This window comes from Adiantum capillus-veneris, chromosome 6, assembly GCF_014529385.1.
Source record: "Adiantum capillus-veneris isolate H3 chromosome 6, ASM1452938v2, whole genome shotgun sequence".
NCBI classification, from domain to species: Eukaryota; Viridiplantae; Streptophyta; class Polypodiopsida; order Polypodiales; family Pteridaceae; genus Adiantum; species Adiantum capillus-veneris.
The window spans coordinates 57685395-57712900 of record NC_140936.1 but is presented as its reverse complement, the minus strand read 5'-3'; the positions used below and the strand labels follow the sequence as shown (position 1 = coordinate 57712900).

The window sequence follows — 27506 nt, the reverse complement described above, 5'->3', positions numbered from 1 at the left end:
ATCAAATTTGAGCCCTCTCAGTGAAAACTCAACAATTGCATGTCATTTTCATCAAGGTATGGACATCTTGTGGGACATAGAAGACAGAGACGCAGACTAGTAGTTGTTGTCCATTGCCGATACTCAAATCACCTTAATTTGAACAACCAGCTAGCTTGAAAAAGGTAATTATAGCTCTTTAGGTTATGTTTTGCAAGATGAGATAAGATACAATAATGGGGTCTGTGTAAAGAGTCGTGCAAAGGAAGGACAACACTTGGATCCTACTATTGCTTTTTGTTTTTCCCTTTCAGTGGTGGGGGCCTGTCTTCCCCGAGCTTGGTGGAGCTCTTCGGCTATGGTGCCCACTACAGCGAGTTCTCACTCTCACTTCTACGAGTGTCAATGGCGACTCTCGTATGCGCCTTACGAGCTCTAATGCAACAGCGACTCCTAGTGCCGGAGCAGCATTGCGACAATCGGTATTATCCTCGCTTCCCTCTTGCCAGTACACGTCAAGGTCCCGTTCACCCTTACTCGAGCACAATGCAGACCCGCAGAGAGCTTTGACGCTTGCCTCAACCCCGAAAATGTGCTATGGCACCACTCTGTTGTAGATACCAGCGGCACAGCGGGAGCTTGTGCATCTGACTATGTGATCTACATTTAAGCCATTGTTATTTTGGCAGAGTAGATCTAAAGTTCCGCCTTACAAAACAGAAATGTGAGTTCATACCTGAAGAGCTTGACTGTTCATGCAAGTTGGGGTAGCAAATAGGCCGGCTGAGATCCTCATGATGACTGAAGGCTAGGTTGAGAATGCTGTGGTAGCATTGTGCGAACCAGAGTCTCACAATACAACAAAGTTTCCGAAATGGGCTGCTGCTTTTCTTGCTCCAGCCCTCAAGCACTTGATGAGGATTTGGAGAAGACTGACAGCATTAGAGTCAAAGCTCCCAATGGTAAAACCTAGATCTGGCTTATTTTGTGCTGGATTCATTGATTTGCTGTTCTGACATAGCTAGCTTTCTTGTGCCTTTGTATTTTCCTGCATTCATTTTAGCAAGCATCAGTGTAGTTTAAACTTAACGAGAAGGCATGAAGATACTAGCGTCTAGCTATTGTCTCAGGCAGAATCCATGCAGTAATGTGCCTTGATCCTTTACGCATGTCAATATGTGTTACTATTTATTGCCATTTGGCATGTGCTATGCAGCAAGGCATTCTGTTTTTGATGCTGTCTAAATATCAATGGTGGATTTTCTTTGGTGTTTCAGGAAAATTCAAGTCGAAAGATTCATTCGACAATAAGAAAGAAAAGGATCCTAGTGGCACTCGTCATATTGCCGCTCAAACTTTCACATTTAAGGAGCTTGCAGCAGCAACAAGAAACTTCAGAGCAGAGTGCCTTATAGGTGAAGGAGGTTTTGGCCGGGTTTACAAAGGACGTCTCGAAAGCACAAACCAGGTATGCATGTTATGGGGTATTTTGTTACTAGTATCTTTGCTTTATGTAACCTAAGTATCCGTGCCCAGAATGGGGTGGGCTAGTTGGTTTTGGTGTGTGAATGAGAACCACAAGGTGGCAGGTTCAATCCCCACTCTCCATGGCACTGAAAGCAGATTAAATAACATAAGTACAATCTTTGTTGGTTTCAATTACAGATAGTAGCTGTGAAGCAGCTTGATCGAAATGGCTTGCAAGGAAACAGGGAGTTTCTTGTTGAAGTTTTGATGCTTAGTTTGCTCCATCACCCCAATCTTGTGAACTTGATTGGGTATTGTGCGGATGGTGATCAACGGCTTCTTGTTTATGAATATATGCCTCTAGGATCCTTGGAGGATCATTTGCATGGTAGGTCTTTAATGTTCTCAAAAAAATGAAACAACTATTTTCAAAGACACAACCTTTTGTATCCTAACACTTTCTTACCATGTGCAGACCTTGCTCCTGACAAGGAACCACTTGGATGGAATTTACGAATGAAGATTGCTGCTGGTGCCGCCAGGGGTCTGGAATATTTGCATGACAAAGCAAATCCTCCTGTTATTTACCGAGATTTTAAATCTTCAAACATACTTCTGAATGAAGACTATGACCCTAAGCTCTCTGACTTTGGTCTTGCCAAACTGGGGCCTGTGGGTGACAAGACTCATGTTTCTACTCGTGTGATGGGTACCTATGGCTATTGTGCTCCAGAATATGCGATGACTGGCCAACTAACTTTGAAGTCAGATGTGTACAGTTTTGGAGTGGTATTGCTGGAGTTGATCACTGGTAGAAAAGCGATTGACAATGCCCGGGTTACTGGAGAGCACAATTTAGTGGCGTGGGTATGGCTTTTGAACTCTAATTTTTTGTCTCTTTACTTCTTTGTGGAATGACATAGCAGAGAGTAATCAATGCTAAGCCAGCCAACTATTTCAACACCTGGCTACTTCTACTGAGAGGGAACTCCTAAATGAAAGGTGAACCAATGGTTTGAATTGTTTGAATGTCTCCTACCTAGCAGTCTATCCTATCAAATATCTTGCTCTTTGTTTTCCTCATGCCACATCGTACAAGTTCGTACTTGGAGTTACCTGAAGACGCATAGAAGTTGCAAGTGTCTGACAGTGAGATTTTTAAAACCAACTCATTGGCGATACTACACAATACCCAATCCTAGGTGGCAATAAGTTTTCCAAGGCTGATTGATAAGCCTCGTCAAAATGCCAGCTGTAAAGCAAAATGTCAGACACCAAAGAAGCAAAATTTTGGCTTGGTGTTTGGGCAAATGCAAATGTAACCACAATCGGCCATGCTTTAGGTACTATGAAGCATCGGTAAAACTCAAAGTAAATGAAGTAGAGGCATCCATCAACAAGAAAGAAATATCCTGGTATTTTGGTTATCGTTAAAACTTTACCAAATCAAAATCAAGGAAAGCTAAAAGGAAAACCTCGATGCAGCCCATTCATTTTGTCCTCCATACCGTAAGGCTCAAGAAGCTAGTCCATAGATGGCTTAGCGCAAGATCCAAGTCCCCATTTGAGTTTCTTAACTTTTTGAATAAAGAGCGTGTTGAAGGAGACTAATGGTGAGAAACTTAAAACTTTGTTTAAAGAATGTATATCTAACTAAATGGTGAACACAAGAATCATGTACAATATATAAATGTGCCAAGCCTTTGGTGTTGCGCCTCACAAGGGTGTCTAAGTATTAAAGTCATAGTCAAGTTCATTACAAATTGATCTTATCCAAGCATCATGTCCATAGTGAGAAGGAATCTTTATTTTAGGATGTCAAAGGTATAGTGGAAGAGGTGTTGGATGACGATTAAGTGTGCACTTGCGAGCTCATATCCTCTCCATACCAGGCAGCCGCCAAACACATCGTCTTTGCAGAGGGTGTCAAAATGGACCCGACGATGGTTGAGACCATTAAAGATTGGCTAGATTTGATGAATGTTCATGAGGTTCAAAGCTTTTTGGGGTTGTGCTCTTATTATCGGCGCTTCATTTGAAAATTTGCTGAGATTGCTTCTTCTCTACATGCTTTGACATAGAAAGGGGTTCCTTTCACTTAGGGACCATATGAGATTGCAGCCTTCAAGACTCTCAAGAAGAAGTTGACAACTGGCCTAATGTTGGTTCTGCTAGACTTGCAAAAGCCATTTGAAGTATACTACGATCCTTGTGGTTTGCAGTCTGGGAGCGGTCTTAATGCAAAAGGGTTGTGTTGTAGCTAATGAGAGCCGAATGTTTTCCAGATCAGAAAGGGTTGCACAGATTTATGAGAAGGAGCTTCTGGCAGTTATCCCTACTCTTACTTAGCGGCGAGACTTTCTACTCGGAGCCGATTTTACAGTGTTCACCGATCATCAAAGTTTACGTTATTCTTGTCTCAGAAACGGCTTTCGGACAAGCAGATGTGGGCAAATATTTTGTTACAATTTCACTTTCAGATTGTGCATGTTCAGGGACGAAAGAATGTGGTGGCGGATGCATTGTCTCGTAAGCCTTTGGTCTTGGCTATTTCAGCAGCTCATCACCACTGAGGATATGGTAGATCAATATGCCACAAATCTAGATTTTGCAAACATCTTTGATTGCCTACAGAGTCAGGAAGTGGTCGCTGGCTAAAGACACCAAGTCTTTTGCAACCTTTACCTATATCTAGCCGACCTTGGGAAAGTATAGCAATGGATTTCATTTTTGATCTTCCCAAGACTCGGAATGCACATGATGGCATATGGATAGTCATCGACAAATTTAGAAAGCAGGCTCATTTTATTCCGATCAAGAAGATGATTAAGCCAGATCATTTGGCTAAACTGTTTGTCTCACAGATATTTTGACTACATGGCATACCGCAGTCTATAGTTTTAGATAGAGATCCCCGTTTAAGTTTGTTATGGAGGGCGATCTGGGAGAACATTGGTACTCGGTTTCTCATTCTCTTTCTACCCAGAGATAGATGGACAGTTGGGAGATAGCGAATTAAGTGGTTCTAGACTTGTTGAAGTCTTACATCTTTGATCAAAAGGTTCAGCGAGAAGTATTTGCCCTTGGTGGAGTCTGTCCACAACAACACAGTGCATACGTCTATGGGGAAGGCGCCATTGAGATCATCGAGGGTGCTAAGAAGGTTCCACCTATTCTATGCACCAAGGATAAGATTTTTGAAGCAAATTAGTATGTTCAGGATCTGGAGATTGCGTTTGTAAAGGTGCGTGCGGCTCTTTAGAAGTCTCAAGCAAGGTATAAGAAGACAACAGACAAGCTTCGATGCGAGTTGCAGCTGAAGGAAGATGATTGGGTGCTTCTATGGGCACGCCTATGGAAACAAAAGGGTAAGGAGCGATTTTTCCAAAGTTGAGTATGCGATACTATGGTTCTCTCCAGATTGAGGAAAAGATACATGATGTATCCTTGAGACTAAAGTTAAGTGATACTTAGAAGATTCACAATGCATTTCATGTGAGTTTATTGAGACCTTTCAAAGGTGAGGTGCTAGTGGATAGGGAGCCAGAGGAGCAACCCGAAGTGGAAGAGATAGAGGAAATTCTTGTTCTAGAACAGATATTGGCTCACAAGGAAAGGAAAGCAGAAGGTAAGCTTGTATAGTGGTATTTAGTCAAGTTTAAGAACTATCCGACGTTGGATGTGGAATTAATGGAGGAGGGGAACCTAGCAAATAATACTCGGATTTTAGAGCTTTACCTTGAGGCTTTTGGTCCAGCTTCGACTATTCCAAGAGTTAGCGATGATCAGCGGGTTAAATCTGGTGCGGTGCGGGCTGCATAAGAGGGGAGTTACTTTGCTCCTTTCTCACAAATTACACGAATGGAATAAAGTCACTGATTTCTTTTGAGACTTCAGTGGTACTGATGGGCCGACAATATTTTATTGTATGACTTTGTGAAAAGAAGTACTTTGACAGGATTTCCTTAAATGATCTTGATATATGTGGTCTCTCATGTGTTTTGTGTTTGAGTGCATGTTTGAAAGACGAAAAGACTGCAACATTTGGGTCTTGTTCACTTGAGGGGTGATGCGGATATGATAGTAACAAGATTTAGTCAATCTCGACATCCGCTAGAGATCGATGAGATTTGGATGTGATTGCTAAATACGTTACGATGATCATGATTCTCATCTAAGATCTCGATGGGGATAGTGATGTGAATATCATGTGAATGTTCAGTGACTGTCGTCTTCATGCAAGTAAGGAATATGTGTTGTCTAGTGCGTCGGTACTTAGAGTCAGTGTCTATTGAACTAGTTTCTGGCTTATGTTGGTTTTGTAGGCATAATCAAGGGCGATTACATTTCTTTCAAGAGGGGGGTATGTGACAAAGTGATGATGTGGCATGACCTAAAGGACATACTTCGGACACAGAGGAGTCAAAGCCCTACCGAAAGATGCAGAAGTTGTTCCAACTTGTTGAACCAAGTCGAGAAGCCAAAAATGGAAGGACCTTCAATTTTATAAGTTGTGCTAACTTATGGGGTCTTGTCAGATGGGGCCCAAAGGGACTAAAGGCTAAACAGAAGGGCATAAAGGGTTGACGATGTGGTAGTTGTACGGACCCGCAAATCGTGTTGCTGATGTGGCTGATCGCACGGACCTCCGCGAATTGCATTCTTGATGTGGCACTTGTACGGATTTTCACAAATCGCACTGACAGCCCTAGCGCTAGCTTTTGGGGCCTAGATGCTTTTATACTTGAAGCTTTTCATATGAACTGCTTTTGGAAGGCCTAGGGCTTGAAAGGGACGCCAGTCTCTTTGGGTGCGGAACTACGTCGTGCTATGTCGTCTCTCTCAATTTTTTTGAGTTCTTTTAGTTTACTCTCGACTTGGAGTGTCCAAGTCTGCTACAGAAAAAGCTGTGAGCCATCAAGCCTTCCACATGGACAAACATAATCCATTGTCATGTGCACATCGAACTCTACGTGCATGTGGACAAGCTAACTCCTACTTTTGGCACCCTTGTGAGTCTGTACACAAGATGTGTATGTCCAGGCACTTTAGAGTAGTTGCATTATTAACATAGTGACAAGAAACGGCGTTCCCGGGGCCCGAAACGTAAATGCTGTTTCCTCACCGTTTCGGATCGGAAGAAACTCCATTTTGAAACTTAAAAAAAAAAAGAGTAAATCTGGGGGAAAAACACGATTTTTTCCAAGTTGTTTTTGCGAGCTGTTTCATGGACAAAGCTTTAGGAGCGAACAACAAGTGTTTGCGCACACGAAAAGAAAGGCTCCTAAAGCGTATGGACAGTTTTGACTTGTGATATATATGATGTATCTTGTAAGTTGTACCGTGGTTTGACACTTTGTAGTATTTGAAAATAGTCTATTAAGTTGTACCTTGTAGGGTTGTAGATTGTAAGTTTACCGTTTCTTTTTTTGAAGCCTTAAGTTTTTTGAAACTTCTCAATCATGTTTTGTTGTGTTTCGGTTAGGAATACATATGTAGCCTCTCCTAGGCTACTTGTTTTTTGAAATATATTGTTTATAATTTTTATTAAAAAAGAAGCCGTTTCTTCATCGTTTCTGCCTCGGACGAAACTCCGAAACATCGGTTTCTTTGTTTCCGCTTCTGCCGTTTCCATTTCAACTGGTGACTATGGTCGCATACCCTCTTATTGCACACAAGCACAACCAGTATCTGCTATGTGTAGGCATTGGGGAGTGTTTCCATAGTCTAGCACTAACACCTGGCCTAGGTAGTCCATTGCATAGGAAGCATATGTTATTGAAGGCTCCTTATTAATAAGTGACTTGCATTATTTCATAAAGTTGTGGGGCTTGACATATGGAACTGCTTAACCCAGCCTTTAGGCGATATATAAGAGCCACCAGGGGTCAGACATGGAAGCTTAAGTCAATACCCCAATACCTCGCATGAGTAGGACCTGTCGTACGCCAGCCATCTAGCGTTTTACCCTCTTCGCGATTTCAGCCATTAGCCCTAAAGCACATCAAGCGACAACAAATCACCCTTAATAGTCTAGCGCTTTTGCATCCAGATTAGTCGCAATGTTTAGCTTTCTAGATTAGTGATCGATAGCAGATCTCAGCCATATCCTCATTGGATCCATTGTAGATCCCAATCATCTCCTCTAGCGTTCTCAATATTCAGCCTTCAACCTCGCAAATCCAAGCATTCACCTCAGGATCCCATTAGCATCTCAACATCTAGGACCATTGTATTAGCATTTGTGCAATCTAAAGCAAATACCTCTCCAACCATAGAGAGGGGGGCTTTGGGACCCCATCGAGTGTTAAATCTTCTTCTTCTTCTTCTCTCTCTCTCTCTCTCTCACTCTCTCACTTCACTCACAAAACCTTCACTCACAGTATCATTCTCTCTTCTCTCTCTCTAGTCTAGTGCACATCTATCTCATGAAGTCAAACCTTGAGTACGCACTGAGCATTCACCGTCAATCACTTCTGCTACACATTACATCCATAATGTGATGCAACAAATCGTAGCAAAGATTGTATCCCGCGGATTTCAAATGCAAGACCAAACCTCCAAAATAAAAGCATTGGAGAGGCTCCCCAAACCAATGCATCTCTTCATTCCTTCATGCTACCAAAGCAAGAAGATTGAGGACCGCTTGGATATTCTACAACACACTCCAAGAGGCTTCAATGAGAAATTTCATGGCAAAAATTCTTTCAGTTTGATGCATCTTTGCATCGCCTTTGATTTCAAGGGATTCTGTTGCGGAAAACCTTGTGTGTCCACATGAGATTTCACCTCGACTAAAGCCCTCTTCATTAGACTTGTATTTTGTAGGTTAAGAATCGCATCAGGTCAACGTATTTTTCACAATCATTGTGCGGCTACGTTCCTCAACCCATCAGAGCCTCACCTACGTGAGATCTATGCTCTCTAGCTGCATCCACTACTAATCTGGGGGTGTAGTATGGTCCACATCAATGAAGGGGGTGTAAACAACTTCTTGAGAAATATGCCTAGATTTGATATGAGCTGTGCCAATCACTCTGCAGTCTCTAGAAGGAGTTGTCTTCTTATCTTTGTCATTTGAGATGGGGCACTCTCTCTCTCTCTCTCTCTCTCTCTCTCTCTCTCTCTCTCTCTCTCTCTCTCTCTCTCCCCCCCTGTTGGCTTTTATCTGCTAGTTGTAGAGTGACTCCTTGATGTGTGGTCGTTGGAGGTGGAGCGAATCTCTAGAAGAATGTGGCGATTTGTGTATGACATCATTTCGAGTGCGGGTTAGGTGTGTGAGGAGAGCTCTCTTTGTCCGAGATGTCCAGAATAAACCTCCCCAACACAGGTTGATCCACTACCTCTAAAAGTGAAGAGATCTCGGCTCTTTGAATAGGATGGGATATTTGTCCTTGATGTAGTGTAGGCTTTATAACTACATAATGCTCCTCACTTTCCATCTTTCAAAATTTCTTGGAACGGGAACGGGGGGCTCCGGAAAACCGGAACGGGGAGAGGGAGACCTGAATGGCAATTCTAGAACGGTCCACTAAAAAACGCTGAAATCAGCCTCAAAACAGCCTATAAGTTAGTAAACAACTATAAGCCAAGCTTCTAACATCTAGTTGCACAATTAGAATCATGTTTAGGCATGTTTCGACATGTCTATTGTTCACGTTAGTGGTTGCGGATGTAAGTTGTAATGAGATACCTCATAACATACTAAGCGCATCACAAATAACATCATCTAGGAAGTGCAAAGATTGAAGAGATCCTTGAGGGTGAGACTTAAGTGTCAAGTGAGGGTGGAGCTTTTAAAGAAAAAAGAACTCCCCCTCCCCTCCCTTTGTGTGAGTCTTGAGAGGTTTGAAACCTCCCCCAAACAACCACCTCTCTCTCTTTCTCTCTCTCGTAAAGAGTCACCCCTGTTTAAAATTAAAAAACGGCTGCTCGTCCGTTCTGAACCCTTTCCGCCCATCCTAGCCGTCGTTCTGGTTTTGTAACATTTTTTTGTTCCCGGTACCGTTTTGGCGCATTGATCCGTTGGAACGTCGTTTCGATACGTTTGGGGGCCGTTCCGCTCGTTCCCTGTTACTATGCCATCTTTCCCTACTCCTCACTCTCCACCTTTCCTCGCTCCTCTCCCTCCACCTCCTTCCTACAGAGTTTGCATATCCTCCTTGTTCTAGCGATCCGAGCTGCTTTGATGCTATGCAAGACTCAATTTCAACGTGATGCGATTAGACCGTGAGTTGCCCAATCTCTACCCTTGAGCCATGTGGTAAAGAAGCCCTCTATAGAGGGGTTTCTCTATGAATCTATCCTCTGAGACGCTCATGAATTGATCAACATAGGATAGTATCTTCGGAGATAGGGGTTCTTGGATGAGAGCCATGCCTCTCATATTTATAGTTGCCCAAGGTCTGATGTCACGTGCACATGGCTCTGCGTGCCATGTGGACATGCTTCATCGACTTCCAGAGCCAGTTTTCCCCTTCTTTCTAGATAGGAGTGTCTGGAATCCTAGGAGGATTAGTACCGACAATTTTGTGAGCGTGTTCGCAGGACTGCATGTTCGGATGAGTCCATTAGATTAGGTTTTCCAGTTTGGAACCCTCTTGCATAAATGGTTTGTACAAGCATTTTGACAGATGCTACACTCATGTAGTTTTAGGCTAGAGGAATTTGACGAGCCATTCCCTGTGTCAATCGGATTCTCGGATCAATAGATGTGTGACAGTTTCACCTGAAACTTAGCCCTGGTAAAAACTGTTAAATTATTGTTAAATTAAATCATGTAACGATTGCAAGCTAAAGAAGAACCTCAAGACCTCAAGAACCTCAAGAACTCAAGTCCCTCAAGAACCCAAGAACCCAAGAACCACAAGAACCCAAGTTCCTCGTGAACTTGAGAACCCAAGACTGCAGTGTATGGTCATCACCCCGAAGCGGAATGGATACTTCGCATGAAGGTGATGAGCATGGAGGTGGCGAAGAAGAATTTTCCCCACCAAGAGGTTTTTCCTGACCCTCCCCCTTCCCCATCTACGCCACAGTTTGCACCAAATCCTATGGAGGCTTTGGTCATGTTAGGTGCAGCGGAATGAATGTTGTATTTTCTCAAGATTAGTGATCTTTATTGCTCAAGGTTCCTTTTAGTTCTTAGGGAAGGAGAGAGCCTTCCGTCTTGTAGAGTGTTGTGATCACGAACAAAGTGGGTGGATATTGTGCGTGCAAGTGAATGAGACTAAGAGAAGGAGAGAGAAGAGATACGACACCCGAGAGGTTGTAAAACCCTCCTCCGAAGGCCCCACTCTCGTCGGCGAGAGTGGTCTATTCTTTGATTGCACAAAGGTGTACAATGCGTATGCAATGGACTATGCAACTTGGTCTATGCCGATGACGACGACGGGGACGACGATGGCTGAAATCTGAGATCTTCTAATCGCCGACTTTCGGGACTGTTTCGGTGGCTGAAAATGACCGTTTTGGCTGCGTTTTCTTGGCTGAAAAATGAGGTTTCTTAGGGCTGAAAACTGATGGTCTTTACGGGCTGAATCTGCTACACTTTAGGTGAATGATGCCGGTCTTAATTTGCTGCTGAAATCCAAAAACGCCAGGGGCTGAAATTGGTCCTTCTGTCGCCGGGGTTCTGCAAATGCAAAAACGCTAGGCTGATCTGCTGTGTCGTGATGACGCCGGGGCTGATCTGCTGTGCACAAATCGCCAAGGCTGATCTGATGCAAAAACGCTAGGTCTTCTGTGGAGAAAACGCTAGAGTAGTCGTAGGGGTTGGTCTTGCTGAGAAGTTGCCTATTGAGCAAGGTGCTCCTGCTGCCTCTTCTGCTAGAAAGTGCTAACTTGGGTTTGCTTATATATTAACTTAGCAAAATTGCCCTACCTACTTTTGTTGGAAAGTCACTTAAAAATAATAAGTGAAAATACCAATAAATAGGAAAATAGGCTAAATGCACTGGAAAATTCCCCTAACTGATGCTGATGGATTCTGATGGGAATTCCGATGATCATGCTGTGTGCAACCGGAAGATATGCATCTATGCTAAGTGACTGGGCATGCACGGTCTACGAATAGACTCACAAAAGTGCCAGATCACTGCTAATCTAGACTTGACTGAACTGACTGAACCCTCGTGTGGTGTAGCTTGTCCACGGACACATAGGGTTGGGATGTGTCACGTGACAGGTCAAGACGACGATAGACATGATGCTACGACAAGAAGCGCAACGCGCCGCTTTGAACCGCGAGCGCGAAGAAAGAACGGCAGCCTTGGAGCGTGAGCGTGAGCAAGCGCACTTGGTGGCTGAAGAAAGAATGGCAGCCTTGGAGCGTGAGCGTGAGCAAGCGCACTTGGTGGTTGAAGAAAGAACGGTAGCCTTGGAGCGTGATCGTGCTTGGTGGTCGAAGAAAGAACGACAGCCTTAGAGCGTGAGCGCGAGCTCGTGCGCTTGGCAGCCAAGGAAAGAAAGGCAGAATTGGATCGCGAGCGCGAAGACAGAGGTGTGGCCTTGGAGTTAGAGCGTGAGGCGCAGAGAGACCAACGCATGCAAGAGTTGGTCCTACAGTTACTTACCTCGAAACCCGAGCCGATCAAAGATGTTGGTAGTTCATCAAGTAGCTCAAGCAGAGATTCAGACTCCAACAAACCCGTCACAGAGAAGATCACATTTAGTAAGTATGACGGTAAGATGGATGCTAGTGTTATTCATTCTTGGTTGCATCAATTTAATGCTTATTTTGCGACAAGTAAGAAGACAAGGGAATAGCAAGGTTTTGACAGCAGCCATGTACCTTGCCGGTGATGCCATTAATTGATACCACGCTTGGCAAGAGATACATTTGACCGCGCACCTAGAGGAAGCCGAAGAAGACGCATCCATTTCCTTCAATTGGGCCGACTTCCAAGACAAGCTCAAGGCGTGGTTTTTACCTCCTCAATACCTAGCGCAGTCTCAAGCAAAATGGTTTGCCAGTTATGTTTTTTTCTAACCGTGTTTTGCAGCTCGGCACCCAATCACGCAAATTGCAAGCTTTCATTTTCGGGCTAGATGACTATATCAGGTTTGATGTCGAAGTCCTCAACCTTGTAGATCTCAACAAGGCGGTAGCGATTGCTCTTGCACAGGAGATGAAGCACAACAAGGTAAAGCCTAAGGAGAACAAGACTTCTCAAAGTACCTCTCAGAATCCTCAGAACGGTAAGAATGGTAAGAACGGTAACTCTTCTAACCAATCTTCCTCTAGTCTCTCAGAAAAGAACACTCAAAATGAACCTAAGGGTAAAGCAAACACAAGTGCTAAACCTAAGCTCACTCCAGATGAAAAGGTAGGACGAGGAAGTTTAGTAGGGTACATCACGTCGGAGGAACAAAGCATTTATTCTAAGGAGGTCGTTGTTATCATTGTCACAGATGTCACGTGCACATCTAACCCTATGTGTACGTGGACAAGCTACTTCATGACTAGGGTTCAGTTCAATTCAGTTAGCGTAGCTTAGGAAGTGTTCTGGCACTTTTGTGAGTCTGTTTCGCAGACCGTGCATGTCCAGGCACTTAGAGTAGATGCATATCCTCTGGTTGCACACATCATGATCATCTGATTACCATCAGAACCCATTAGGAGCATTTTTACAGTGCAAAAAACCTATTTTTCCTATTTTAGCCATTTTTCACTTATTAATAAGTGACTTTGTTGGGAAACTGGGTAGGGCAAATTGAGTAAGTCAGTATATAAGAAAACATAGCACTAGCATTATTTGGCAGAAGAGGCATGAGAAATCCAACGTTTGACAGACACCTTCTCAGCAAGACCCCAACAAGACCACCTAGTGTTTTTGCAGGAGATGGCCCTAGCGTTTTTTGTAGCAACATAGCTAGCGTTTTTCATCAAGATCAGCCCCAACATTTTGCATTTGGAGATCAGCCCGGTGGTAGCAGATACACAGTAGATTCCCTAGCGTTTTTGCAACAGGACAGCATTTAGCCTAGCGTTTTTGGACCAGCATTTCAGCCTAGCGTTTTTGCAGATTTCGGCGTCATAACCTTCTCTGCATCAGCGTTTTCAGTTTTCAGCATCTAGACATCGTAGATCAAGCCCCAAACCTCGCAAATCTCACCTTCCCGCAACAGATCCTCGTCGCATGGTCAGATCAGCCAACGTTTGCAGATTCAGCCTTTCAGCACCTAGGTTTTCAGCGCGTCGTCGTCGCATCGTTGTCGTCACCGACATAGAGTGAGGATTCAGTAGATACAAGATTTGCAGATTTCAGCCCTTAGCGGTTTCAGCCCGTCTCATCGTCTGCAAGTGCATTGCATTATAGAGATTTGTGCAATCAATAGTAGACTGCTCTCGCCATGGAGAGTGGGGCCTTCGGAGGAGGGTTTGACAACTTTTCTAGTGTCATATTCTTCTTTCTCTCTCTCTCAATCTTAGCACCTTCATTCACATTGTCATTCACTTTGTTTGTGATCATTTGCACTTTCTCACTAAAGGAACGGAAGGCTCTCCCTTCCGTAAGTAAAAGGAACCCTTGAGCACAGTTCGGAGCACTCATCTTGAGCAAAGTTCAACATTCACATCCGCTGCATCTTACATAGAGAGAGAGAGAGAGAGAGAGAGAGAGAGAGAGAGAGAGAGAGAGAGAGAGAGAGAGAGAGAGAGAGAGAGAGAGAGAGAGAGAGATGAAATGAAATGTTATATTAACGTCTTCAAAAGGCCAAAGTGACCTATGAGACCAGAAAGTTACAATGCGGTGTCTCTGATACGAAGTCAGATTGTCAAAAAATAAATTAAACTAGGATAACAAAATATAAATACTGCAGAATCCTAAACTAAACTGATAGGCGTGAAAGGTGAAAGGCGTGAAATGTGTGAACTAAGCAGTACAATGTGTAGACAATATGGGAGGGAAGTAGAGATCCATCTTCATCTGCGCTTTGGTCGACGAAAAAGTATGGCTCGAATCCTTTGCTGTAGCCTCCTTCGGGATTGTGTAGCTCCTCTTCTCCATCAGGGTCGTCTAGATCTCCCTAGCTCCAATGCTCGATCTATGAGAATGCCAGTAGTGCAGGCAGATCTCTCCACCGTTGGTTGCTCCTCTGTCTGTTCTTTTGGGTGTACATTATTTAGATTAAAGAAATCTGTGATCTGTCTCTGGGGTTGTCTCTCTTCAGCTCTCCTCAGTAAAGTTTCTCTATGCATGTGTAACTCGAGTAGATATAGCCCAAGACATCTCTGATCCTCATAACTCATGACCCTAGATAGAGGCTCTAAACCTTCTCTGAATAGACAATGAAAGCGGCCTCGTATCTCATAGTACACTGTGCAATGACATATGTAATGTACCTCTGTCTCTGGCTCTAGATGGCATAAGCGGCATATCCTGTTATCTCCTGGTGTCCCTTTGAATCTGCCAGTCTCAATCTCGAGCTGATGTGAGGACGTGCGTATCTGGCCAATGGCACAACGCAAACCATGAGAAAGATGCGTGTCCATATAGCTAGGTCGAATCACAAACCCATCCCCCGCGAGGTGGAGAAGATGCTCTCTATAGAAAGCCATCTTTGTGCCCAACTCCTTTATCGGCTCTATCCATGTCCTCCTCGTGTCCAGCTGGATCAGATCGTGACAAATGAGTCTATTAATCTCTACCTGTGTCAGAGACCTCAAGGGTGCCTGTAGAGAGTATTGAAAAGGAGGCAACCTGTCCATGGTGAAACCATGTGTCTGAAACCATGATGCCATTTGTGCATACCAGCATGATGTATCCCCATTAAGAGCTAATTGTCTGGAGGACTCTAGAGCCACCCTGGCATATCTGTCTTTGGTAGTATCCCACAGAGTGTGTACAAAGGAGACTGATCTGGTAAGCGCCTCAATCTCCATATGGGGGGTAGCTAATTCCGCTGGAATGATATCATGCGGTATGGAAGCCTTGGCTCTAATCAGCCGAGAGATCATAGATACTAGGGGCTTCTCTATACGCCTCCAACCATCCTGGCCTATAGAAGGTCCCCAAACCTGCACCCCATATAACATAGTAGAAGCAACCAAAGTATCAAAGAGCCATAATATTGTCCTAGGTTCCTGGAACTGAACCTGCAAACACTTTCTCTCCATTCCTCCTAGAGCCGCACCAGCTCTAGTTAGTCTAGTCTCTGCTGCTCTTCTCAAAGAAAATCTCGGCCCAATAAAGACTACCCCTAGGTAAGTGTATGCGTATGTATACTCCACAATCTCCTGACCATATTTGAAAGTAGGTACTGATCTCTTGACCCATTGCGGTGTGGTGTTAAACACCATAACCTTGGTTTTACCTAGGTTTACACACAATCCACTATCCTTTGCAAAATTGCGTAGTGCATCCAAATGTCGTTGCATACCTTCTGGTGAGTGAGATATCATCACTATATCAACAATGGGATCCACGTCCCTGCCAGTTGGGCACCCCTATCACCCTCTCTGTCAATGTAATCAGACACCTCATCAACATACATACCAAATAGAGTCGGAGACAATGGGCAGCCCTGTTTCACTCCAATAGTAGAGTGAACTAAATCAGATACCCCTTCCGGAGTGCGTACATGTCCCATCACTGATCTGTACAAAGCCATAATCCCCCAAATCACCTCTATGGGCACCCCCATCTCCTGTAGTCTACGCATCAATCAAGCTCTTGGTACCATGTCAAATGCTTTGCGAAAATCCACAAAGCTACAATAGATCCGTCTCCCATGTGCTCTGCCCTCCTCAATGATGGCCTTGAGGGTCAGAATATGATCAAGAGTGGAGAAACCCCTCCTGAAGCCGGCCTGACCCTTTGCTCATACACCCTCCCCTTCTGCCCAATTACTCAAGTGTTGCTCCAGAATAGATGCATACAACCGTGCCAATGTGTGTCCAACCATAATAGTGCGGTAGTTCCTAGGCTCTATAGGGTCACCAGCCTTGAAGATGGGCACAATATTAGACAACCTCCAAGTCTCAGGTAATCCCTCACACATGGCATGATTGAACAACATTGCGAGAACCTCCATCAGCATATCCCTCGCATGTATAAAGTGCTCCGCTACTAGACCGTCATGATCATATGCCTTCCCGGTCCTCATCCTGTCGATGGCCCTTTGTACCATCTCAGATGTAAAGAAAGTGCTCGTAGCTGGGCAAGGCTTGGTAGGGTCTGGAAGGGGTTCCTGTCCAGGAACCGTATATAATGATGTCGCATATTGGCCCCATACATCAGGTGAAGTAATCACTGGGGGAGGGGAGTGCTCATGGAAGAGTCGCCATGAGTCCCTACTCAAGAACATTTGATATAAGTCTCGCTCCATCTGAGCTAGGTAAGCTCGCTTCTTCCGTCGCACAAGGCGTCGGAAAGCAATCCGAGACTGTCTGTAAGTGATGACTCCTAAAAGAAGATCCCTCTGAAGCTGGGCTCTTATCTCTGTGCACTTACCAACTATTCTGGGGCATGCTCCCAGAATGTCGTCTCTTGCCCGGCTGAGTGTGTGGGTATGCCAACTGATGCAGCCCCATGCAGTGTCTCAATCAGTAGAGTGGTGCACTCCTCCATTGAGAGGCCTGTACCATTTGTGCCTTCCAATAGACGGTCCCAGATCTCCTCTGTATAAAACGAAATCAGTCTCTGGTGTAAATGTATAGCTAATTGATTGATTGATTGCAAAATTTACTATGGCGATATTTGCTGTTACAGCATGTTGATACAAGAGGGGGGCACAAGTGTCCCTATCATTGTCCGGCTCACACCTACAACCCCACGACCTTGCAAAATAGGGGGGCTCCCTCAAAAAGTGCCACATCGGCTAAAAATTTGCCACATCGTGGCACATTTATGCCACCTTCAAAAAAAATCCGACACATGGAAAAAACTCGCAGAATTAGAGATTCGGATCCAATAAATGCTTGGGACTTGTGTCTTTTCTCTTGCCAGCCTATTAGGTGGGCATATGTATGGCTTGACAGACTGACAAAGATATGCCCACCTCTCATACAGCCGAGCAAAGCTACAACAGCCCATTCCTAGTTTGCTCCTGTGAAATACGAGTCACCACTATACAAGATATGAAACTCCACCTCTTCTCAGCTCGTGCCTCCTAGATGGGAACCAATTCAAGTGAGCTGGAGTGAAGGGATAGTGTCTTGTGGTAAGTAGTGCAAAAGAAGTTTGATGAAGATGTTAGCAGGGTTATTAGATGTAGAATAGTACACAAGCTGAATGTTTCCTCTAGGGTCTTCTCTTGAACATAGTGGGTACTTTATTTCTAAATGCTTTGTCTTGGTATGAAATACCGGATTCTTCATAATAGCTATAAAACTCTGGCTGTCTGCTGTGGGAAACCATTTTTAAAAGTAACCTTCTAAATTGACTCACATGTATTGCTGCTTGTAGTGTTCATTATGGTCGAGTCTGCCCTTGATCTCTGTAGTCATGATAGAAAACTGAACTTTGTGTGATGTATGCTCATGCGTGCGTGCGTTTTGTGTGTGTTGTGTTTGGGAGCATATGTTACTATCTAGTTCTACACCCACTATTGGGCATCGATGACGTTAGTGGGGGAGGTCGTGGTATTTACTCACTACCATGCATGATGGAGCTGATGGTTATATTGTCTTGTGGGTCTATACCTTGCACTTTCCTTTAAGGGTGAATCTAGGCTTATCCTAGAGTCTTCTAGGTATACAATCCACTGTCTTGTGTCCGGATCTCCACCGCAATTGGAATGACTCCATGCTTGATACGCCCAGTTGCATACATATATCTAACGATTGCTATTGTTGTAAATACAACAAAGTTTGAAGAGCTTTGTACCAATGAGAGTTCGTAGACTTGTGTATAAATGAACCGAGATGTTCGATAAAAAAACTGAGGTCAAATTGGGTGTTGAGCGATCAACTAAGAGAAACAATCAGTTTTTGATACTGGGTAGCATCAACCACTTTTGAAGGGTCAGACAAGGACAACCTTTTGTTGGATCCATAGGAGATCCGCTTACAGTTATTTGGTCATGTTGAAGGCCTTCATTTTGGACATACTGCTACCAAGAGAGGAGCATACCTCCCTCTCTTTGCCAAATCTCTAGTCCAATCGGTAATGAAGTAAGCCAAGATCAGCGTCTGGATGCTTGTTGGCAACCTATTTGGGTAGTGGGATCTTTGGGGAAGCGTTCTTGTGTTGACCTGGCTTTCCCAACAGAGGAGGTAGGGCTTTGGAGGTTATCTTTTTTGGATGGCTGTCCCCTAGCAGAGTTAGTATAGGATCCTGGTGAGTGGCAGTGGCCATCTGTGCCAACTGATGGGGAGCCCATCTCTTTCTTTGAGTACACTGTATCCGTTGGGAGGCGGATCGTTTAGAGGGCCCAATCCTCCAACTGTCCACACCCACCAGAGATCTGGTCTGAGCAACATCCCTCTCTTGCTTTTAAACTACTGTCAACATTCCACTCAGTGTTGAAGGCATTGGATGGCAAGCAGGTAGAGGCTGAAAATCATCAAAAATAAATCACAAAACTTGAAGAGGCCAATGTCTAGTACCAGCAGTAAGGGAATTGCAGCACCAAAGCCTAGGATGGTGAGTTCTGGCAAGAGGAAAGAGACCTAAGGGAAAGCGCGGAACAAAGAACAAAAAGCGCAAGGTTGTCCACCTTGAGATTTGAAAAAAAAAGCAGTCCCTCCTGCTGGAAAATGGCAAACGCAAGCCAACATAGGAGAATATGGGCAACAGGACGAGGCGCAGGCGAGGAAGAAGGGAAACGTTGGCAGGAGGTGCACAATTAGTGGGAAAGTGACCGCAAATCTGCAAAAACCGCAACAAGCTGCAACTTAACTGATGGAGAGGTGGAACTTCCCGCGACGGCTAATAAGCGCCTTCGGTGATGCAGATCTAGCACATATGGGCTTGATGCTTTGATACCATGTCAATGTGTGCAACGGAAGGAGGGAGGAAAGAGACTGTGGCACATGAGAATGAATGAGAGAGAGAGAGAGAGAGAGAGAGAGAGAGAGAGAGAGAGAGTCATGTGCACATGGCTCTATGTGCCATGTGGACATGCTTCATTGACTTCCAGAGCCAATTTTGCTTTGCTTCCAAGATAGGAGTGTTTAGAATTCTAGGAGGATTAGTACGGGCAATTTTGTGAGCTTGTTCGCAGGACCTGCATGTTCGGATGAGTCCATTAGATTAGGTTTTCTAGCTTTGGAACCCTCTTGCATAAATGGTTTGTACAAGCGTTTTAATAGATGTTATTACACCACGGTGGGCATCTGCCATGACGTGTATGTAGTTTTTAGGTTAGAGGAATCCAACGAGCCATTCCCCGTGCTGGTTGGAATCCCGAGTGGGTAGATGCGCTACAGTTTCACCCATAAACTGACCTCTTGGTCCAATTTATTAATAAATCATGTTTACCCCGGAGGTGCCTCGTCTTGAGGAGTTACCGCGGCGACATTCCCCATTCGAGTCAGTAGAGTCTGCTCTTGAGGTATTGCATGTGTGCATTCTATTTACGCGATTTAAAACAAATATATCGGCAACGGTTTGGGGGGTCCTTGAGAGGGTTGGTTGGGACTCCATCGGGTGTTGTTCTCTCTCTCTCTCTCTCTCTCTCCCCCCTCTTCACATCTCTACCTCTCTCTCTCTCATTACCTCTGTAGAGGGAAATAAAAAGAACTGTAACTAAGTCAGACTTTGTAAATAATTAATTTATTTACGAGAAAAAAATTATCTAATTAGTTGTGTGCACACCAGAATAGACCTAGCAGTTCTAAGGCCTCAGGTGAGCCTAAATGCGGGCTGGAACACCTCAGAGGGACCTTAGCAAAAATTACCCTGAAGCCCTAGTGATTGGGAAATCGGGTCTTCAGAAAGGGGTAAGCAGTAGCCTCAGATTTTAGGCTCAGAAAAATACGCGCGTCAGTACAAGCACATGAATGAGATGGGGTCCTTAGAACAGTGACCCTAAGGCTAATAAAGCTAATAAAGCCTTAGGGTAAGTTTCGTGAAATTAAATTTAACGGTCCGTGCCCGGGCGGGCGGCTGGACAAGTGTGAACAGGTAAAGGCGGTGCAGTGCCCGTGCGGCATTGCGCCGGCAGACCTTTGGTGTTCTCATAAAAGAATCATTGGTAGCAGTTGTTAGTTAGTTGCACATTTTTTTAATTAATGAGCTAGAAGTTTTTAAAGTCAAAAGTTGAATGGTTTTTAAGTTTTTAAAGTAAGTGTGCCAAGTGGCACACTTACCAATGCAAACTAACTCTCTCTCACTCTCACTCTCACCCTCTCTCTCTTCCTAGCGTCCCCTCTCCCTGATGGCTATTTAGGAGCCCCCCCTCCCCCATTTTCAGGGCTGGCAGTGCACCTACCCCCCCTAATGTGAGCGTGCTCTACGCGGTGGAGCCCTCCATTGAAGCTTGAGAGCAGCCCCCTGCGACATATGTGGTAGCCTTGTGCTCCCATTGTCAAGAACAAGGGATCTCACAGTCATAGACACCTTCTGGTGAAGTTTCATCGCGAGAAGCTGCCGTAGACGCTCTCTTAGCAGAGTGCGGCTGCTGTAATTCTCTGTTTTCAGCCCCTAATCACCTCGATTAGGGCTGTTTTCAGCAGATCAGCCATAGAAATTCTCTTCTCTCTCCTTATCCTAAGTCTACATCAAGTTTGGCGCGATTCCATCGCGAAGAAGACCTCTGTTTCGGCGTAGGGGTGTGCACAGGTAAGAATTTCAGGTTATGTGCAGAAAATTACAGCAAGCATGTGCGTGTGCATTTTGCTTGTTTCTCTTTTGTGTTCGATGCATGAATGAATGAGCATGAAGGCAACACATAACGGAAGATGGACTCTCCTCTGTGAGAGCTTCCGATGAGCTGTTTCGGAAGATAGACTCTCTTTTCGAGAGCTTCCAACCAGTCTCGCAGAAGAGGGGAAATCCCCTAAGCAGTAAGAAAGTGGAAACACTTTCTCAGTCAGTAGTCAGAACAGAACAAAAGAAAGAATAGAGGACGGGCGTATGCCCCGTTCCTGTGCTTGTAAAGATTCTCCCTTAGTAATAAAGATATTCTCTTTATGGGGGGGGACCAGCCCATCTTCTGGTCCCCAATGAAGTGTCAAGTTTTCTCGCTCCCTCTAATTCTCTTGAGTATTTGAAGTGCAATTAAACGTCAGTTTACGCTTCCGTATTTTTGTGACAAGAACCATCATTCAAGCTAAAAGCAATCATTAATGCAAGGAAAGAAGTAAAGATTTGTCGAAGTGTAAAACCTGGATCTTCAACATTTCAATTCCATTAAGAGAGAAATGTTGAAATGAAATGAAATGTTATATTAACGTCTTCAAAAGGCCAAAGTGACCTATGAGACCAGAAAGTTACAATGTGGTGGATCTGATACGAAGTCAGAGTCAAAGTAACAAGATGACAACAATGACAAAAATGAAATGACAAATGTCACAATAGGGTGGAATCCTAAACTACTAGGTGTGAACTAAGCAGCTAGTTGGGATAGCTAGATCACAAGAGATCCAGCATCCGGTCGCTGGCGGATCTCATCAATCTCCTCCATGGTCAGTAGTCTGACTGGGCGTCGTGCATGTCGAGCCAAAGTGATCCGAATCCTCTGATGCAGCCTCCGCCGATGCTGTGTAGTCCTCCGCAGTCGTGGGCGTCTAGATCTTCCCAGCTCAGTGGCTCGGTCGATCAGTGTGCCTCTGGTGTGGGACGACGAGCTCTGTTGTGGTAGTACTTCTCCGGGTGTCCAGTGGCAGCTCTAAAGAAATCTGTGATCTGTCTCTGGGACTGGCTAGCCTCTCCTCTCATCAGGCTCTCTCTGTGTCTGCGTAGCTCGAGCAAAAACAAACCCAAGCATCTCTGATCCTCGTACTGCATGACTCTGGAGAATGGTCCAAAGCCCTCTTTGAACAAGCAATGGAAGCGGCCTCATATCTCGTGGTAGACGGGGCAGTGGCATGTGTAGTGCAACTCTGTCTCAGGCTCGATGTCACACAGGGGGCATGTCCTAGCCTCTGCTGGTACTCCGCTGTATCCAGTCTCGATCCGCAGCTGGTGTGAAGATGTACGTATCTGGCCGATAGCACATCGTATCCCATGAGACAAGTGGGTGTCCATGTATCTGGGCCTCGTCACAAAACCATCAACCGTAAGCTGGAGGAGATGCTTTCTGTAGAAAGCCATCTTCGTGCCCAGCTCCTGTGCTGGCTGTATCCATGTCCTCCTGGTGTCTAGCTGAGTCAAGTCCTGGCGGATGAGCCTGGTGATCTCGGCTTGTGTAAGAGTCAGAGAGGGTGCATCCAATGAGTACTGGAAGGGAGGCAATCTGTCTATGTTGAACCCATGCGCCTGAAACCATGATGTCATCTCCCCATACCAGCATGATGTATCTCCCTGCATGGCTAACTGTCGAGAGGACAAGGCGGGCATATCTGTCTCTGGGAAGTTCCCACATGCGTTGTATGAAGGAGACCGATCTGGTGAGCGCCTCAACCACTAGTGGGGGGGCAGCCAGCTCTGCTCGAACAATAGCACGTGGTACAGACCTTGGCTCTAATGAGCCGTGAGATCATAGATAGATAGATAGATAGAGAGAGAGAGAGAGAGAGAGAGAGAGAGAGAGAGAGAGAGAGAGAGAGAGAGAGAGAGAGAGAGAGAGAGAGAGAGAGAGAGAAAGAAAGAAAGATTTTTAACGTCTATGTCAGGCCGAAATCGGCCTATGAGACAAATCAAATGTACATGGTGTGTATGTCATCCGTCTATCGGAAAGACAAATGAAACAAAACTGATACAAAACTGAACTGAATGTAGGTAGTGGAGTATCTGAGGAGGGATGGAGCTCTATCTCTAGGGGTATATGCATGTCTATATGCTCAAGGTAGTACAATCATGAGAATGCATCAAGCTATCTAGCTCCATCCTGTACTAATGGGGGGATGTAAGATGTGGTACATGGGCGGGTCTGGTGCCAAGGCTACCCGGATGAAAGCTGTCGGGTCGGCCCTCATCTGAGCCACTCGCTCCTCAGTGGCACGGCGCTCCCGGGCTCGGATCTCCTCGATCTGTCGGTGGTGGGAGCTTGCGCCCCTGTAGCCTGTGACTCGTGGTCGTCGTCTAGCTCGGCTCACCTCCGCCTGTGGGAGTGTCACTCCCCTCTGAGTGTCTGGTGAGGGAGGGGCGGCAATCCTCTGAAAGAAGTCTGTGAGCTGCGACTGTCTCCCCTCTGTCTGTGTAGCTGTGTGTGGCTGTAGTAGTGTGTCCCGATGGCTCTGTATCTCTAGTAAGAAACGTCCGAGCTGTCTCTGATCTCGAGAGTCCATGATCTCTCGGAGAGTGGGCTGTCCTCTGAATAGGGCCTCATACCTGCCTCTGATCTCAGTGTATGCTCTGCATCTACATACAAAGTGCTCCTCACTCTCCACCTCCTCTGTGCAGGCTCTGCAGACTCGCTCCTCCCTGGGAACACCAGTATGTCTCCCGATCTCAATCTCTAACCTGTGTGAAGCCACTCTCAGCTGACCAATCGCCACCCGTGAGCTATGTGGCATATATGTGTCCATGTAGCGTGGTCTCTGTATGAACCCCCCAGACAATATGGTGAGAAACTGGTCTCTGTAATCTGACATCCTCGTCCCCAAGCCAGGTGACTCCCAGACTCTCCTAGTGTATAGCTGCCACAGATCCTGTCTCAATACCAAGTTCCTCTCACTGCGAGAGAGGTGAACATATGGTGAGTGGGGGTCGTACTGGAATGGTGGTAGGCTCTCCATGTCAAGACCGTGTCCCTCAAACCATGCTCTGACCTGTGAGTACCATGCTCTCTCATGCCCACTCTCTGATAGCTGTATAGCTGCCTCAAATGCTCTACGAGTAAGTCTGTCAGGAGGTAGCTCTCTCATCCTCTGGATGAAGCAGACTGTCTGGAATAGTGCCTCTACAACCATAGGTGGTGTGGCGAGCTCGGCTCTAATAATGTCATGTGGCACTGTCTTCTTGCTGCGGAGCAAGCGTGAGATCATACATACCTGTGGCCTCTCAAGCTGTGTCCACTGGTCAGCTGTCAATCCTGGTGCCCATACTGCCGCCGAGTACATCAAGGCCGGGGTGACTAAGGTGTCGAAAAGCCACCCCTTCGTGCGGGGCTCCTGAAAGTGTGCCTGGTGGCATCTCCGCTCTAGCATGGCCAGAGCTGCATATCCTCGGGTGAGCCTGTCAGCAGCAGCCTGCCTCATAGTGAAGGGTCCTGGTAGGCTGGTGAATGTGATGCCAAGGTAGACATAGGAGGTGACTACATCAACCTGTCCTCCTGCTGCTGTGAAGGTGGCAGCGCTCCTCACTGCACTGGATGTGTGAAAGATCATAACCTTGGTTTTGCCAAGGTTCACAGTTAACCCCCTGTGTGTGCTGAATTCGTCCAAGGCCTCAAGATGGCGTTGCAAGCCCTCGGGTGACTCTGAAATCAACACAATATCATCAGCATATAACATGATGTGGACCGGAGTACCTGCCAAGTCGCTCCCCTCTCCTCCTGCTCGCAGTATGTAGTCGGAGATCTCGTCGATGTAGAGCCCAAAGAGTGTCGGGGAGAGTGGGCATCCTTGCTTAACACCAATGGTGCTAGCAATGGTCTCTGAAAAACCGCCTGGGCAACGAACTCGACCCGTCACCCTCTCGTAGAGAGCATATATGGCCCAAATCATCTCTGTCGGTACCCCAATGCTGTGAAGGCGCTGGAAGAGTCTCTCGCGTGGGACTGTGTCAAAGGCCTTGCAGAGAGAGAGAGAGAGAGAGAGAGAGAGAGAGAGAGAGAGAGAGAGAGAGAGAGAGATGGTTAAGGTTAGCAAGACCAATAACTCCATTTGGAAAACTTTGCAAATAATACAAAACAAAGGATAGAGAGCCCCCTATGCCACATATATGCCAGGCAAGGTTGGGCAAATCTATGTGTCAAATACCATGAGTTGGATCCATGACCAAAAAGAAAAGCCACATCTTAAAAATAATAAAATGGTCAAAACAGGCCTAAGACGGGCAAAGTGCGGGTACATGAGAAGCTTGTAAGCAAGAGGAAAAGCATTTGGAAGGTGAACATAATCCTCAACAAAACTCCCCTGTACGCAATGTGAAAAGTACTAAAGAGGTTTACAACCTGTTTTAACCTTATAGCCCAGAGAGTTTTTCTCCTAGTATCTAGACTCTTAATAATGATTTTACCCTAAGATCAGACTAGGCACTATATGTTTCTGTTTACAAAGACGGCCAGATGATGCATTGCGGTCGCTCATTCCAATTCAGTAGCATACATTATTAATTGACCTTTACCGATGAATTCGGTCGCATACAGTCTGGTGCAGTCATGTGCTAATTGTTGTTTTAGAGGTTTGTGCGGTTAAGAGCTAGTTGTTGTACATCATTTTTCTCTTTTTACAGATGAAGTCGGTCGCATACAGGTTGGTGCATTTTATGTGCTAATTGTTGTTTTACAGACTTGTGCTGTTAGTTCTTTATGGGTGTTGCTGCCCTCTATGGAGTTTTCCTGATATTTTTCTTTTTTCTGGCACTCATCAAAAGTTATCCATATTTATTAATCACCTAAGCTTGTTTATCGAGTGCAGGCTCGTCCTCTTTTCAAGGATCGAAGGAAGTTTCCATACATGGCAGACCCATTGCTTCAGGGTCAGTATCCTATGCGAGGTCTATACCAAGCGCTTGCGGTGGCGGCCATGTGCCTTCAAGAGCAGGCATCGACTAGGCCCTTGATTGGTGATGTGGTGACTGCATTGACGTACCTAGCATCTCAAACCTATGATCCTTCTATTCATCTCGTCCACAGCAACAGATTCGGGCCTTCCCCTGGGCGAGAGAAGAAGGAGAAGGAGAGAAGAGGCTCAGAAGATCATGGGGTGCCAAGGACATCAAGGCAAAGCAGTCTGAAATCACCTCGAAGGCAGGACTCGCCAGATACTCATTTGAGGGATGGGTGGGCAAGAGGTTCGAATGGAGCGTCCGACGATGGAGGGTCGGGAAGGAGGCATTACTTGGATGAATTGGAAAGGAGTGATAGTAATCAAAGGGCTAGTCCAGGGAGCAATCAGAGAGCTAGCCCAAGTAGCAATCAAAGGGCCAGTCCAAGTAACAATCCAAGAGCTAGTCCTGGATCGGGTGGAAGAACACCGCGACGAGTACATAGAGCTTCTTCCTCACTTCATGATTGAGTCGAGCATCGACAGTTGGCTTGCTATCTACTGCTTTTGAGTTCTTGGAGGTGGCACACTAGAGAATGGATGCCTTTCTACTATTTTACATTAGTATAAGATAAAGAGCATCTGTAGTCTGCCATTTTTTCCAGCTGATGGGAATTGTTATGGGCTATATGAGTGGGTCAAGGCTTTGGAGAAACGACTTTATATGTAAATGACATAGTTGTAATATGGATGGATGATATACTTGTATTCACACACTTGGCAAACGCGGAGCGAAGTCTTGGCGGTTATCGTCAATTTGCTTTTCCCCGTACTTTTCTTGGGCCCAAATGAGTTGTGCATATTGATCTTGCAATTTTTAAATCACACACTTGGCCTATGGGGACCGAAGTCGTGGGGGTTGTCGTCAATTTGCTTTTCCCTGTGCTTTTCTTGGGCCCAAATGAGCTGTGTATGTTGATATTGCAATTTTTGGATTTCTAGAATATGCCTTATAGAAGAAGAAGAGATAAATTCAATATTTTTTTGTTTCCTCGACCGACCTTTTCATGTGAAAATTTGAAACCTTTTTTTCTGTTGGTTTTTAGCTTATCAATGGGTCTCTTTATTTCATAGTCATGTATTCATTACGTGTAATTGTATACAAGCAAGCTAGGTACTACTTTATTGGATAACTATGCTTGTGTTAAACGACTTTCATCTTGGTCTTTGACATAGGGCCAAACAATCCGTACATTACGAATAAATTGTATTTGTTGGTTGAGCCCTCACATGCTTTGCATAATAAGCATCTTGGGCATGTATGTGTAAGTGTGCCATGAGGAAGTTGACTTCCTCTTGT

General features: G+C 45.2%; 1 protein-coding gene across 1 annotated transcript; it reads left to right on the top strand.

The window, feature by feature from the left end:
• The first annotated feature begins 300 nt into the window (after nucleotides 1–300).
• LOC147455556 (putative serine/threonine-protein kinase PBL7) lies at nucleotides 301–26978 on the top strand. Its single transcript, XM_086514312.1, has 5 exons — nucleotides 301–941; nucleotides 1257–1447; nucleotides 1645–1834; nucleotides 1922–2313; nucleotides 26078–26978. Exons 1-5 carry the CDS (start codon nucleotides 854–856, stop codon nucleotides 26675–26677), a joined length of 1461 nt encoding a protein of 486 aa, XP_086370438.1. The 5' UTR covers nucleotides 301–853; the 3' UTR covers nucleotides 26678–26978.
• Nucleotides 26979–27506: the final 528 nt, after the last annotated feature.